Genomic DNA, 17,311 nt, shown 5'->3' with positions numbered 1-17,311 from the left:
TTGGTCTGAAACATCCAGAAAACACATTTTTGAAAGGGGGTGAGGGTAGTTTCAGGCTTTTTAGTAGTATTTCAGGCTTTTTATTGATATTTTGGTGGCATCTCTGATTATGGGAGAAGATACATATTTTACCAAATGCATAAGTATGTATTGCTGTGATAATAATTACAGACTTTCCAAGACAATATTAGTCGGATTGAAATCTCCCTCTACTGAAAGTACTAATTCACTTTATAGTCGGCTTGAATCAAGACTATGACAGCTCAAGAATTGGCGGGAAACAATTAACAACGACGTACCCACGCCATACAAGGTTAATTTGCAGCGTTGATTGCGCTTTAATTCCTATGGGGGCTTGGTGGATCTTGTCCACACCTGGCTCCCATAAGACAGCGCACATTTAAACAAACTGTGACGTCATTGCATCCTAAGGATAACAAAATACGTGTGCTATGAAACTTGCCTACCTGTGTGTACTGTGGAACAATGACATAGCTATCTTTGTGTAGTAGAACCCCACGATGATCAACGGTATCGTGTAGCCGACAAGGAAATGCAGGCACTCGTAGACCCGGGCCAGAGACCTATCACTCGGCGAGTATTTACACTGTTCACCGATAACGTGTGCAAAGACCAGGGTTGGGATGCAGACGATGAAAGCGACCAGCCACATGACCGCCACCGTGACTCTGCTGCCGGACGCGCAGGAGTCGCCGCCCCGGCGCGCTTCCATCCCTCCCACGATCGCAGAGTGGCGCTCCCGGCTCAGCGCCGCCAGGGCGAAGACGCTAGCGTGCTGGGCCACGAACGCAACGTAGTTCTTGAGCTTACACGCGGGCGCCGAGAGGTGGAAAGCCGGCTCTAACTCGTGTTTGACGTAAATTGGCGTGGTGACCAAGATGTACAGCAAATCGGCCATTGCCAAGTTGAAGATGAGGACATTGGGGACGGTCCGCATGTGACTGTATCTCAGGATTGCGTACATCATGCAGACGTTACCGACAAGGCCTACCACACTAAAGACGGCTATAAACACCGGCACTGCCACTCTGATCGGGTGGATTTCCGGTGAGCAGCCGGTGTCACTGTCGGTCCCACTGTCGGTCCCATTGCTACAGTCAATGTCGTATATGTACTCGATTGATAGTTCCATCTTACACACTTGTATCTCTCTGTACAATCTCTTTTTTTTTCAATTAAGAATAAGCAAGTGAGACTTTCGAAGATCTAAAGTTCAAGTGATGGCCTACTGTTTACTTCAACTCCAGTTCATGCAGACATAGTTATTAACGCAAGACGTAAGGAGGTAGATTGGTCGAATTTGCGAGGTTTTACCAAGAATCTCTACAGATTATTTTTCATCTAAAATTATGGCACTTGTGAAGGTCTAGTACCCAGACTCGTATCTGTGCACCAACGACGAACATCAAATATAGTCAGGTGCACCCGTATGTTTTCGTTCGATTGTTACCATAAGCACGTCAAAAATGTAGACTTTGAATTGTGTCACTGGTGCCCTGAAAGTTTGGTCCAATGGTTTGGTCATACAGCAGAGTCTGAATATATGTCAATGTGTACATATCATCGAGCAGGAAACCAGTGGTTGCTTATTAATAATAATGTTACTATGATCAAGTAGAGCCACGCAAATGTCTCTTAAATGGGAGGTCGTGGGTTTGAGTCCAACCGATGAAGCTTGTGAAGTTTGTCTTCACACAAGCTCTCAGAAAACACTGAGGATATAGTAAGTTGGCGAGGGAGTTCTTGGAAGTTGCACCATCCCGACGCCAAAAGGTCCCGCCAAATATAAATCTCTGGAGGTGCTAGCTTTAAGAAGGGATGTTGATGATCAGTTCACGAAAAGTCTGGTCCGTTATCACCGCAGCTCCAGTGAATTGCTCTGTAATTTGACGTCACGGATGCATCGCCTGAGGGAAAGAGTAAAAGATGACACTAATAACATCAACTTCATGCCGATGTAATTTCCTGGAAATATTAAGCGAGGCTCTTCGTGACACCAAAATGCTCGGGATTTCACAAATACCATGCATAATATGGTCGAACGATCGACGTCTGCCGTCGTTCGAAATGACTTCAGGGTCTATCTAATCAGTGCTAAATTGATACATATACAGTTCGCCTTTCTGGTACCAAAATCTTCGTCGCTCCTAATACGGTTTGCCGGTTCGATTCCGGAACGCTACTAGTCTGTTTGAAAACGGGTCGCGCGAATTGACTCCGCGACATTCGCACGAGTGGATGAGTTAGCTCATTCCGTATGTCCTTTATCGGCCCTCGCGAGTTGGCTAAACAGCGCCCTCTGCAATCCGTGAGCAGAGTTCAATAGGCCCTTTATGGGTGAAACTGCTGCCAAGCTGTAAGCAAGCGCACAAACCCGCTGCTGGTGGTGTCATATGAAATTTGGATCTCCTATGAAATCTGGATAAACCTCGATCACTGCAACCCTCACAGGCAAGGCGATTCTCACGAGGCATGCGTGGTACAATGAATGAGTCCATGAGTGCGTTCGATTACTTCCCTCAGCTTACTCGCGCCTGGCTCCTCGCGTTATAACAGACATGCGCAGTGGCGCTAAATAAACTAACGGTTTTGGGTAAAGTTTCGTGCAAGAGCTGGAAACATGGGCGTCGCCAGGATTATTTTCTAGAAGGGGGCAAAACATATTTTCCCAAAAAATTCCTGTATTTCTCAACATATTCTCGATTTATCAGTTTTAGAGGGGGGGGGGGGGCAGGGACATTTTGCCCCCCATTAAATTTACACCAATATGACTTCTCGCCCCTTTTTTTTCTCTTTTTTTTTTTCCTTTTTTTTTTTTGCTTTGCCAATTTTGTTAGGAAATACTTAGAAAATTGTCTTGACTCTCCATAGACTTTGTACACAATCGCGGAAGTGGCGTCAGGTTGCAACACTTTTCTCCCCGGGCTAGGCTATAGAGCACGCCCACGCCCGTTGAAAATACGCGGGGACGCGCTGACAATAATTCGTAGCCGTAGCTCCGTGCATAGAGCTACATATAGGGTCTGTAGTATGCTCCGTGGAAGCCCGTTTACATTAATTCGGACACGGCCTGAGGCGACCGCCGGACATTGCATGGCCTTATGGGATACTTACCCAAGTAACCGGCTCAGTGAGTCGGTTACTTGGGCCAGGCTCGAGTTAGCGTGAGAAGTCACGTGAGAGGTAAATCGAACGCTGTCGCGCTTGCACGAGTAAGGGAAGTAATCGCGGGGGAAGTAATCGAACGCACTGCACAAGTTCAAGGAATCCAAATTTCACACTACATTTTCGATCGTGTTCCCTGAATCTCTTTTATAAATTGCAAATTGATGAATGGGATGGTGCCAGACTATTTTATGATTGGAGCGCGTTATACAAACCTCACTTTCATGTGTTTTTTTTTAACGTGGCTTAAAACATTAGGGTATGTTTAATCACAAAATTTAAATTATTCATCAGGGCAGATCATTGGTATTAATTTGTAATGAAATTGGATTTCATAGCTTTGATTTCCACTCGCATGGTTCCAAAAATGATGAGTTTACCTCGCATTTAGTTTGATATGGTCGACTCGTAAAATAAAGTCTACTGGACCCGCCCGCTGAAATCTATGACTCGTGAACTAACATGTACTTTAATTTTACAAAAGTACATGACATTTTACGGTCGAATTGGCTGCTATTGGCACGGTGACTGTTCCATGACATGACATTGTTTGCCATTCATTTTACACGACCCTATCGGTGAAAATAGGTCACAATACTTTCTCTGGAAAATAAATTCAGGCAATCGCCGTTGAAATATGACGACGCCGATGAATGTTTTTCTTAGAGACAAGTCGTTGCGCCGACAGTTGGTTTAACTATAAAACTATTGATGCCAGAGTGTGGTAAAAACTGAAAACTACAATGGTTTATTAGTTTTGAGATATTGTGAAACACACATTGACAGAGGATAAGTGACCAAACAAATACCAAACCGGAGGTTTTTCCGAGAATTTGTATCACTATTGTAACTGACAGCGGTAATATATTTCTTTTGATGACAATGAATGGCTTGAAATATAAAAACACCATATAAAAGAAACGCTCAATTCAAACGGGATTAAAAAAAAAAGAACATAATATAACAGCTCAATTTTAATTGACAGTAAAATTCTACTAAATCTTGTTGCTGTTAAAAAGCTCGTGCAATAATACATGTACTCTGTCGACCAAAATTACATTATTGATAGTGCATCGGATGATTATAGAAGCATTATACATGAAGCATTGATCTTACTAAGACACAGTGTGTGCTCGTTTGAACTATACATGTACACAACAGAGTAACGGGATACCACCACAAGTAATCGGTTTTATTTTCAAACTAAGGTTTTTATGCACGTACCGGCTTACAAGTTAAAATGAAATTTTGAAACAGATTGAAAATGCAGATAGTGGAAAGTTAAAAGCCAAAGAATGGTTTACATTATTCTAAACTCGTTCAGAAAATCTCAATGATAATTGGCTCTGGTCGGTATTTTGGCAGGTACGTGTACATGTACTTGTTTTTAACAAAAAATGAAAATGATATTTTTTTGGTAATCAAACTTGAAAATGAAGATAGTTAACCCAAATACCAAATAATATTCCCCATTAAAAAACCACTGTGGCTACCTAAAAAAAACATTTGCGGGCATTTTTTACGCGGTTTCCACTTACACTGCAAAAAACTGTGTTTAGGCCAAAACAAAAAAAATGTTCGGTCTCTGGTCAGACCAAAGTTCCGAAATTGACGCGGCCACGCGGCTTTATTTTTTTTAATTCCCCCCCCCCCTTATTCAAGCTTGGATTGTACAGACAAGGTGGGGTACTATTTTGCTTTTTGGTGTCCTCATGTACATTGGTGTCCTCCATAACTTGCATTGGTGCTTTCGATCACTTGCCTTGGTGCAATTTCCCATTCCTTGGTGCTCTTTGATAAAAAAAATGGAGGAGGTGCGGAAATAGAGGGCGCTGCTGGAGCTACCGCGGAACATTTTGGAGAAAAAAAAGATCGACGCGCATGATTAAAATCGACGCGCGCGCTGACCAGAGACCGACTTTTTTTTTTGGCCTTACAACAGTAAACACTTTTCTAAACACCCAGTGCTATCAATTTGTAAACATGTTTAAAAACTAAACATTTTAGAGTATTGATGGATCTAGCGAATAGCAATTGAACATAGATGTTCAGGAATTGGACACGTATTGTTTAGCAACTAAATATGTTTACAAAGGGATAGCAAGATTGTGTTTAATTGCTTAGCAGAGCTTTTGTAGTGTTACGATAGAGGACAGACACACATTAACGGAGAACAAAATACATTTTCAGTCCTCGAGCGTTGGGTCTTTTGTTGAAAATGGTCCTGGATCGTACGATTGTGTGCTTAGTCTATGGGAGAGTGCTATATAAAGGGAACACAACTCATTGTCCTCGGGCGTATACAGGGTGAGTAAAAAAACCGAAACCCAAATGTCGGGACTATTGTTTTAGTGAAGTTCTGCATGTAGCACTTTCAAAATCTGGGATATGAAAGCCTCATTCATAAGCTTTCTTTTAGTACAATTACAAGAATTAGGACAGAACTTTAAAACGGTGGTTGTGGTTAAAAGTCCGTAACTTGAAAAGTACACGAGTGATTTGAATGGTTCTTGTACTAAAAGAAAGCTTATGAATTGGGCTTTCATATCCTAGATTTTGAAAGTGCTACATGCAGAACCTCACTAAAACATTAGTCCTGACATTTGGGTTTCGTGTGTTTTTTTTAACTCAAACTGTCGAAATTCACGACTGGGTGTTCGCAACGCACATACTTGTACTTTTTCTTTTCAAAGCTTGCAATCCGGGCAACAAGTCGTTGACTCTTCGGTGTAATAACTCGCAGCAATGAATGCAATTAAGCTTTTTAATTTTAACAGCTGATGGCGAACCCCCTTGCAGTAAAACACGAAGAGTTTCAAACTATAATTTATTTTGTCTTACAGAACAACTTGATCGACTTTTTTGCTCTATCTATGTTGCTGGTACAATAACGTCAGTGCTACATTGTATTACAACTCGCAGAAATGCAAGTAAGCTTTTTTAATTTTAACAGCTGATGGCGAACCCCCTTGCAGTAAAACACGAAGAGTTTTAAACTATAATTTATTTTGTCTCACAGAACAACTTGATCGACACTTTTGCTCTATCTATGTTACTGGTACAATAACGTCAGTGCGACATTGTATTACAACTCGCAGAAATGCAATTAAGCTTTTTAATTTTAACAGCTGGCGAACCCCCTGGCAGTAAAACACGAAGAGTTTCAAACTATAATTTATTTTGTCTTACAGAACAACTTGATTGACATTTTTGCTCTATCTATGTTGCTGGTACAATAACGTCGGTACTACATTGTATAAACATAACTCATTTTTTCAATGCAGTCGCGGCTGCCGTGGTATATTACTAACACAGTGTGCCCCCGAAAAGTGCAACATTTAGATAACAAGTATATATTCAAAACTGTTTAATGTTTTTTTCTTCAAAGAAATCATATCACATTAAAGCATGACTATATCTCAATCCAATTTCTCAATTGCAGTCCCTAGATTCAGAAATACAATCAATTATTAAGTGAAAGGTGTAAGTTTTACTTGTGCAAACACAAGAGGGACATTAGGGGTCCACGACACACCTTGGAAATTCCTACACTGTTATTTCGGTTGTGTAAGAATCAAACGGTTGTGTACGATATGAACCTAGCAACCTGTTGTGTAAACTGTTGTTTACACAACTTGTGTAAAATATTACACAACTTGTTCATTTTTTTTTACCCAACTGCTTGCTAGGTTCATATAGTACACAACCGAAATAACAGTGTACTTTTCGAGTAAAATCCATATATCTATCTCGTGATAACCTTGTGTTGTCGAGACGTATTCACCTTTAGAAATTGCTCTGTGGAGACGTGTACAATCTTTTGTTCCCTATTGTGCACATGTCTCCACAGGGTACCGTGTACCAGATCAGGTCTGGCTATTAAACGCATTCAAAGTAGTGGGCCTGCATACTCAGTTAATACAAACTGTGCCTATAGGCCAACGGGTGCGATATCACCCTGAATGTCAGTACATGTACACTAACCATATTTTCGTGCAGCACTGTCTGCTGCCGTTATAAAAAGAAATTGTTTCGCTTCAGCACCTGCGTCTCCTCCGAATGAGCCTGTTCCTTTAAAACCATGGCATTCGTTTATCGCGTAAAAGCCGTCGAGTCATAAAGCATAATTACTTTTTTGCTCAAAACCACCTGGACCGTGAAACCAAATTCTAAAGATCACACAGTTCAGAGAAACATAGGACGTCATGTGGAACCACCCTATGAATTAACTATGAAGCCTTTTCAATACATAATTGTTCAATTTGTGAACCGTTTATGTAAAAAAAATAATTGAGTTGGCCCTTATTGACATATAGAAATCGCATACACAACGGTAATTCACCATGGAAGACAATTGAAATTTGAAAAGAAAATTGTCAAACTACGGTAACCCTATGTTGACTGATGCCTCGATGAATTGGTATCATATTTAAGTAATATGATGTTTTAATTTTTTTCAAGGGATAACTCAGCAAAATGTGAAACAAAATAAGTGAAACTTTTGTCCTCAAACCTGCCCCATTTCTTTTTCCGCCAAATCGTCGTGATTGTCGCCATGCGGATAAACAAACAAATCTGGTAACAGACATTTCAGATTTTGTGAGAAAATATTTCATTGTCATCCCAAAGACTCCGTACTCTCATACCCAAGCGGCGTCTTACACTACTTTCTTCACAAGACTATCACAAAAGCAATGCACCTGGAATTACATAATGGCGTACTCACCCAATCAACGGCCGTGCATTGAACGCAACACCTGGTGCGCGCGCGGCAGACCTTCACAATGCAAACTGTCTTCTACAGAACTCAGAGGCCGATATGACTTCCATCCACGACATGCATGCCAATCTATACTCGTCCCGCTTCATGCCAGTGTTGTCTCCACCGTCCACCAATCACGAGACGCACACGTCGTGACGTCATCTGTGCGTGATGCGCGTATGGTCCTACAATGAAATGTGGATATATTTATGATGAACTATACTTGGAAAGTGACTGATGATCGTGTCTGCGCGAGCTTTAAAGCTGTTAATATAAACGTCAGTTTAATTAAGTTTGCTTTTGGAAATTTTCTCTCGAACAAAATAGGTGTTCTGTGTGTTTGGGATGATTGCTTTAACAGATCGTCAGCCAAAATAAACAAAACTAATGGTCCGATACACCTGCGGCCATATTTTGTTTATAATCCTTATAAGTCGTCCTTAAACTATCAGTGTGCTGTCATCGCAGAAGAACCTTTCATCAAAGGCATAACCAACACAGTAAAATTATATAGGATACCTGTATAAAACCCGAAATATTAACATCTGGAAACGTTTTCGAACGATACAAACCTTGCACTTTCATTGCCACTGAATTTAAATAACAAAACAAGCACGTCCTCAGTGACGGAGCTAGTCAGTGCAAGGGGTTTTATTCTTTGAATCTCGCCCCAAACACCCCACAAAACAAAAGAACAAATTTAACCTTGGTATTGAAAGGCAGCACTCGGTGCTAAGCCACTTGTGTGACATTGAAGACCTTTTCTTTTTAAATCCTCTCAAAACCCCGCTTCGGTGCCAATTTGAAATGCGTCAATTCTTCTGATAAAAACAGAACCATATGCCTTCATGTGCACATCACTGAACCATAAGGATAGCAATTAATGATTCAGTTGAACAAGCTCGTTCGGATCTCGGAAGCTGCGGGCCAATGATTCATGTTTCATGCATGAGTCAAGACTAGTGATTGTGCCATGTAATTTCTGCAAGTAGCGTTTTGAGTAAAAGAAATACAGCGGGTTTTTTTTTACCCCAGTGACCCCACGATGACCTTTGATCCCAGTTTGGTCATGTGACATGTTGGGGCTGGGCTACTGATACCTTTGACAAAGTTTAGTTGAAATCGGTCAAGATTATGTAGGAGCAATAGATCGACAATGTCAACGTTTGTCGTTTGTTACTAATTTAAGTAAATAACTAACAAAAGGAGTAACGGAGAGACATGACGATTTGTTCAAACGCGGGCGGCAATGATTGCTTATATCAAAATATGCCGCCTGGGATCCAGTGTAGGACTTCGATCGTCATGCCACACGCGCACAAAGTACATGAATGGCAAAAATGTGACCCAAATATAAGGCCAAAAAAAAAAGTCTCCGGTTTCTGGTATGCGCACGCGTCGCCGTAGCCATGCGCGTCGGCAAAATGAAAAAGTTTTTTTTTCAATGAAAGATGATGTCTTAAACCGCCAAACTCACTGGTTTGACTGGAATCCTGCTGCTGCACAATTTTAACGTGTTTTTAGATGGGGTTATGATCGAGAATAAGCTTTATGTGGCCTCTCTAGACTCCCATATATTTGCACTAAGTTTAGTCGGGCACCATTTGCAGTCATTAGCCGACATTTGAGGCAAAAAAATCAGGTAAAAACAAAAAGCCGCGTCGCCGCACCACTTTTTGGGCAAGCTCCATACCAGAAACCGGAGACTTTTTTTTTGGCCTAAAGAATGTGTTAACACGATTGCCACTTGCCTGAAGTTTAACAGTAAACAGCAGCTTCTGAGTAATTGGCAATGGAAATAGCTGTCTTTTGTATCAACTGGACTAGACTAATCATGCCGGTTCTAAATGTAAACATGTCCGAGAATGATTTGATTACTACTAAGCACGCAAACATTCACTGTTCAGAATAAACGATGTACATTAATCGATAGTAATCAAAAGTGAAAAACCAAATGAAAACATTAATTGGATTGAAACTCATCTGTTGTTTTGTTCACATAGCATCTGGCCATGCATCCAAATCTCAATACGATTTTCTTTGTGAACAAAAGGGGACAACAAATTAAAGCAATCGATATGGATCGTCCAGCCAGCCCAAATTCCTGTTACTAAAATGTAAATAACAAAATTCATACTATAATGAAAATAGAATTCCTTATTTTTTGCTTCTCCTGGTTTCTCCAAACTACTTCAGTCGATAGCCAATGACTCCTTATTCATAAATTTCTAAGACAGTTACCCACTTGGTCGAGAGCCCGTCGCGTGGCCGGTTTTAAACGGTTGATAAAGACATAGCTGGCTGGTCTTAAACACTTTTGAGTAAAAGGAACCATTTGCAAAAACATTTTTTTTGTGGCCGATTCAAGGAACAACGAGGCATCTTTCCTCAACCCCCCCTTTTTTTGGGGGGGGGGGGCGGGCTCAAACATCACCCCAGTTGCAATCAATGCAAATGGCACTAAAGGTGCATTTCAACAGATTCCCATTAAAAAAGATATTTTGTGTACTCTTTTAAGTTTGGCGGAGGGTCTGGCACCAACAAGCAGACAGACGCGTAGGCTGATCCAATCTTCTTATACCACATCCCCGCTCATTAGTTTCCAACTTGAGAGGATGGCATTATGTTGTCATGGTTACAAATGGGCACGCGCACCAGAAAGATGTGGTCAGTCCAATTATTACGAACCTGTTTTTTTTTTTCAATTTTCTAATCTCTTTTAATCTGATTTAAGCCTAGCACTAGAGTGTGATCTTGGCTATACGAAGTAGTTTCCCTATAAATCCCAAAAGCACTCGTTCCATAAAAACGACGGTCAGAGCATACTGACCGGAACGTCGAGTTAATACCTCTGGTTCTTTTCAGAACCATTCTCTTAGTTGAGAAATTATTCGCACATGGTGTTTCATCAAACCTTTCATTATTTAGTATCTCCACAATGCAAAGCCTCAAATCTTACATAAAAATGATGTTGTTACCATTTTCTCGAATACATGGCGCAAATTAAAATAAAATGAAAGGGTCCATGCGATGTAATTTATTTAATCCTATGAAATGCACCACTGTGTCCCATATAACCTTATTTTCAATTTTGCGTTTGTCATTTTCAAGGGTATTTTGGTGCCTTTTTAGTTTTTATGCTATTAAGAATTTTCCATATTAATTGGCAAACGTGCTATGTCATTTCAGGCAGAAACCTCAATGTTACAGCTATTTCAGCACCAAAAGTTGCCAGAACTTTGGATATTTCGCTTTTGTACAGTTTCTTTTCTTTTCGGTGATTCGTTGTTGTGTCAGGCCTACATGGCAGTAAGCCGATGAGCAAACCTTTCTTACAAATGTTTTCGATGAACACATTTTGGGGTTCACAATTTGAACAGAAACCCATAAACTGAACAGTGGCTTCCTGAAATGCCATCACAGCAACAGGGCATTCAGTAGTCCGATAAGACGAATTTACCGAAATTACTAGGGCGAATCAGAATGCGACACATTTGAATTATAATGCACCTTAGGCCTACATGAAATCCATTGGTGGCTTTTTAAAATTGAATTCGGGAATTGAGCTCGAAGATGTTCGAGGACGAAATTAAAGTATCGTTAAATGAAATTTGCGTCATATAAGTGTTAAAATAACTGGGAAAACCTATATTATTATAGTATTTTGTAATTTTGAATTTGTTCTATTTTTCTTTAAGGATGTTATTAAGCAACCAGCCCGCAGGACACGTCTCTGGTAAGATAATTCATTTTCACAGTCGGACAAAACACTCTGGACTCTTATTTTGCAGACGAAGTCTCCAGACGGAAAATGAATTTAATGAGGCAAGCATTAGGCCTGCAAGCAAATTAAAGCACGCCCGGATATGCCGCATGTACTTTTCGTGTATCAGAAAAGGCAATTAACTCCCGCACTTTACGCAGGCAATCATGGAGATGAGCAACTCGCAAAGTCTCGAGTTTACACGAACGAAATCCCGTGGGGATTGCTGTGGTCGATCCTGACTAAAAATAATTAATTAATTATTATTTGGAGCCAAATTTAAGTCTTTTGGGCACAAATAGGTACGTCATCCCCCCCCCCCCCCGTTTTGCAGCAACACGGCCGTGCTAGGATACAATGCACTGTAATAGTTGAGAAAGAAATGTGTCAAACATTGGTTTGCCTTTTGCACGCGAAATGTAAGCCTGAAGGTTCGTGACATTAAGGAAAGAATGTTTGCTATGTCCTCATTAGTGCATCATAGCATCTTTCCGGTCCACACACCGACGGTTTCCCAAAGCACATGATGAAACATCATCCGGTGAGGTTAAGTACAATTATTTTATTTTTTAAACATCAGCTATTTCCCATAGGATTCAAGTTCCGGCACAAGTCCTAACGATGTTGCATGATGAACGATCTCACAAATTACATATGTCGTTTAATTAAAGCGGTATACCAGCGACGAGCAGGTTTGTGAACATTTGCGCACCATTTCACGGGCTGTCACAAGGACATACGCCGTGGTTGGCAACAGATTTTACACCGAAAAGGTCGCGTTTACCAGCGTTTTCCCCCATATTTTATGCATGCAAACATTCAAGAAGGCATACCAGCTAGCTCGTGAAATTCAAAGCAGTATACCAGCGATTTCTCATATTGTATGCACGTTTAACATTTAAAAGCCATACCAGCGATTTTCAATCACAAACGTGTCCTTATCCTCCATAATCTGCGCAGGTAACGCCTTGCACGCGCGCGCGTTGCCAAACGCAAATTAAAGGTAAGTGCGTAGAAATAGGATCGCGTAGCTTTGGGGGTCTGACGCAGTCTGACGAAACATCATTTTCAGAGATACTAGATGCATGTACACTGTACCAGCTATTTTCTTCCAAAGGTTACTAGCATCTTTTAATTAAATGGATGCCACTGTCTATAGTCCAGCGGATATGTGAAAAAAATTGTGCACTTTTGCATAAAAGCGTGAAACTTGGCACAGATGTTCATATTCATGCGAGAAAATGTTTTAGATGTGGAGCCATCGCAAATTTACCCTTTTAGGGGCGTGGCATCCATTTAAAAAAAGGGGGGCGGGACTTGTCGTGCCCGCAGTGAAAACGGTTTTTCCCACTTGTTACAAAAGCAGGAAACTTCACAAAGACATAATTATATAGATTATTAATGTTTTCCAGATTCGGAGCCACCACAATAGTACCTTTTTGGGGGCGTGGCAGCCATTAAAAGAAAAGGGGGGGGTAATTATTATGCCCACTTTGGAAAACATTGTGCCCATATTTCATGAACGAATAAAACGTCCCACAGACCTTTATATCCATGAGAAAAAAAATTCCAGATGTGGAGCTATCTCGAACACACCCTTTTAGGGGCGTGGCAACCATTACTTTTGTGGTGGCTCCGAATCTGGAAAACACTAATTATCTATATAATTATGTCTTTGTGAAGTTTCCTGCTTTTGTAACAAGTGGGAAAAACCATTTTCACTGCGGGCACGACAAGTCCCGCCCCCCTTTTTTAAATGGATGCCACGCCCCTAAAAGGGTAAATTTGCGATGGCTCCACATCTAAAACATTTTCTCGCATGAATATAAACATCTGTGCCAAGTTTCACGCTTTTATGCAAAAGTGCACAATTCATCGATATTTTGTCACATATCCGCTGGACTACTAGTGGCATCTTTCAAAAAAAATCAACAACTTTTGGAAAAATCTAGGGAAGTATAGGAGAGAATTCTATTTGGAGGTACGAATATGTCCAGGATAATTATGTAACTATGAATGTATACACGGGGTGGTGCAAAAAGAAGGAAACCCACTTTTGGCAGCAAGTTCCCCTGCTTGTTGAGCAAATTGCAAAAATTAGGGTTTAATGGTATTAAAATATTGAAAAAAGGTTTGCAAATGCATAGTTTGTCTCTGAGATATGGTACAGTTTAAAAATGTCATGTTTCAAAACGGTTTGTCCACGGACGGCTTTATTCCATACGCTTGACTGAGCTCCGGAGCTTGATTTGACGGCAAACAGCACTACACCAGACTTACACGTGGACAACAGTGATTTTGGTGACTTGTATTCAAATTTGCATAATAACACTATTCTTGCGATTTTTTAAAAGATTTTTTTCACCACGTATGGTTAAAGAGCAATACTTCACTTCATTATTAAAAAAAACCCAGTTCTTATAAGTTAAGTATTAAAGTAGATTAAAATTCCCGTCAAAATGTGTATATTGTATTACTATATGCTACCGATTTCTACAGCATTAAAACTCTGGAGTCTTTAAACAACAATCAACTTAATGCATCTCCTTGACATTTCCAGCTCGAACTTGAAAGTCATTTTCCAACAAAGGGTTCTCATTGTCCAGGTCCGGTCTCCGAGCCTCTCCGCAAACAACGATTTCGAGATTGGAATTTAGACGGAGAAATTTCCATGGCAACATTGATTTGCAGACAAAAGGAACCTTTGCTTTCCTTAATCAGGGCGTGTTTTCGTCTTTGATTAAAAACCCGTGTCTGGCAGTGCTCCAACTGTGACAATGAGGTATTGTTAACAATCAAGGTTGGACCGCCGTATCTTGCCTGGTTGTATTCAGTCGTTAATTTAATATCAAACGATGAATTTATTTAATAAAAAAGCTTCTTGTAAAAGGAGCGTGTTTGGTTTAATAAAGACCAGTTTCAGACAATAGATTTGGTAAATCGGAGGTTGGACTCCTCCGTTATTACACACGTCAGTCGTAAGGCGATGAAGCCGTCGTCCAACCTGGGCAGGGCTAGATTAAACCATGGAGCTCCATGATTAAACGTAAACACGACTTACGGGCCGTGCCACGCGATGCGATCTACACGCGACATGTTAATCTACAAAAAGGAAAACGACACCCAAATTTAATTCTCCATAATTTCCAAAGGAATTTTCGCCAAAAGATAATGTAACCCCGTCTTCCCATGGTTATGGTTCGTTTACCTTGCTGTTGACTGCCTCCGATGTGTGACGTGCTATGCCCTCAAATGTGGCCGGTACCTTGACTTGGCCCTGAAACTTGTTTGTCTGGTCCCTTGACGCACTTGTACGTCTGGTAGCTTTGCTGGTCCCAGAGGGCCAGGCTGCTTTTTAAGTTGCAACTATTTGACTGACTGATTAACTGACTGGCTGATTGATGACTGACTGACTCCCCGACTCCCCTACTGACTGACCCCCCCCCCCCCCCCCGACTGACCGACTGACTACCCGCTGAGCGACCGACTGACTGACTGACACTTGCAACTTAGGCTGGTTGTTAGCTGACGAAGATAGTCGGGCAGTGATATTGTATACGGGAGTAGTAAGGGCTAAATCATGCCCATTAATAATTGTGAAGACCAGATGCATGAAACAGACTTCCAGTGAATAGCCATTCTGAATCAACCGAATATAATCATGTGCGCAGAGGAACAGCTATATAGTATAGTCTTATTATTTTTTTAAGGTTCCGCAGCAGCCAATAGATTTTTCTAAATTATCCCGAACTTTTGAGGGGGAGCCTATAATGTTTCAATTACAAGAGATTTATACGGGGCTCTAAAATACCCTCAAGTAGACATCGTGACTGCACATGAACACGAGCTTCTATAGAGCTTAATTAATGACACTGTGTTGGTAGTCATTTTTAAGAGCTTCTAACGGTAGTGTCATGTTGTATGTCCCCGAGTTCACCTTTGCGCAATAAATAGTATACAGCTAAATTCGCGATCACGCGGGGGTCTGGCGATGTAATCTGCCTTCTGGAAATCAAGCGTATAGGATGAAACATATTGTATGTTATGACTTCCACGATATTTTCGTGAATGAGTAAATGTGGTGTATTTTCACATTCACATGGATAGGGTTTAGCATGAACATTGATGTTTAGGAGTTAGACACGTAATCAATGTTGAGCTACTTTTTTTTGGAGGGTAAGGAAACCAAATACGGACAGCAGCAGCAGCAGCAGCAGCAGCAGCAGCAGCATCAGCAGCAGCAGCAGCAGCAGCAGCAGCAGCAGCAGCAGCAGCAGCAGCAGCAGCAGCAGCAGCAGCAGCAGCATCTTGATGACGAATCTTATTATGTATTCATCAAACTTCAATTTGACCTGTGACCGTTTTCCCTTAGTTGGTACAAAATTCAGTGAATTCTTTTTATGTGTTTGGCCAAATTGAGACGATCGTGCAGCGAGATTTGTCCCGTCTAAATTCTTGAAGTTTAGGGTAATTTGTAATTCGTGTCTGTCGCAAGACAGTTGTCCCCAGTGGCGTTTGCTACGTTAACACGGCCGAAAACAACTACCAAGCTCTGAAAGTATGGTCGAATAAAGTTTAGCCAACAAATGCGTATCCCTGTGGAACAGAGAACAGGTGGTTTTGATATTGTGGTGAAATTAGGTAATCGGTCAAAAGTCTGATACCACACAACAGAGTGACTGACTTGAACAATTAACTACAGCGACCTCTCCGCTGCGTGTCTTTTGTCATTTCCTCATTAAAACAGCACACGAGAGAAAAAGAATACTTGATGTCTGGTACAGACGGTGAACTCATTAAGTAACATTCAATTAAATATGACCTAAAATGATCATCAATTATTTCACGGGCTGAGAATGACTGACTGCGAAACTCATCACATTGGTGTGAAGTAGTTCATGCATCTTAACGTACCAATAAGTCAAAAGCGCCTATAAGTTGAACCCGGATATGTCAGAAATGGGTCAAGCGCCGCAAAAGGTCAGTTTTACAACTATGGCACGGAGCTCCGGAGGCTCGTGCTATCGAGTGACAATCTGACATCATTTATCATTTACGATTTAGCATCGTAAAAGCAGGATGTCGACATCTTGCGATTATTTATTATGGGATGACGACATCCCAAAAGTAATTAGTTGTCGACATCCAGAGGTTATTTAGCAAGGAATGGTGACATCGCAAAAGCAGGATGTCGACATCCTGCGATTATTTATTATGGGATGACGACATCCCAAACGTAAGTTGTCGACATTCAGAGGTTATTTAGCAAGGAATGGTGACATCGCAAAAGCAGGATGTCGACATCCTGCGATTATGTATTATGGGATGACGACATCCCAAAAGTAAGTTGTCGACATCCAGAGTATATTTATCAATGAATGACGACATCGCAAAAGCAGGATGTCGACATTCTGAGATTATTTGTGACAACTTATTTTTGTAGCAACTTGTTCTTCTAATTCGGGTCACTTTCTTGTGTACTCACTCTGTATAGGCTCACCCTGTAGTAGGATCTCACCAATCTTGACCAATAAATCAATGTACACTCTGGGAGGCCCCCTTCAATGGCGCAAAGCATGGTGCTAGCCATTGTTCAGATA

At 41.0% G+C, this 17,311-nt stretch overlaps 1 protein-coding gene across 1 annotated transcript in view; it reads right to left on the bottom strand.

Moving 5' to 3' along the window:
* Nucleotides 1-17,311, bottom strand: part of LOC119724921 (bombesin receptor subtype-3-like) — a 28,933-nt gene that overhangs the window by 2,380 nt on the left and 9,242 nt on the right. The window contains exons 2-3 of the mRNA XM_038196238.1: nt 7,913-8,133; nt 468-1,928 (exon numbers count right to left, since the gene is read on the bottom strand). Coding sequence (XP_038052166.1) covers nt 468-1,153 — 686 coding nt within the window. The 5' untranslated portion in view covers nt 1,154-1,928; nt 7,913-8,133. The remainder of the gene's footprint in view (nt 1-467; nt 1,929-7,912; nt 8,134-17,311) is intronic.

The sequence above is a fragment of the Patiria miniata genome, unplaced genomic scaffold (assembly GCF_015706575.1).
Source record: "Patiria miniata isolate m_02_andy unplaced genomic scaffold, ASM1570657v1 HiC_scaffold_18, whole genome shotgun sequence".
Lineage (NCBI taxonomy): Eukaryota > Metazoa > Echinodermata > Asteroidea > Valvatida > Asterinidae > Patiria > Patiria miniata.
Note: the sequence above shows the minus strand (reverse complement) of the source record. Positions and strands in the feature narration are given on the sequence as shown.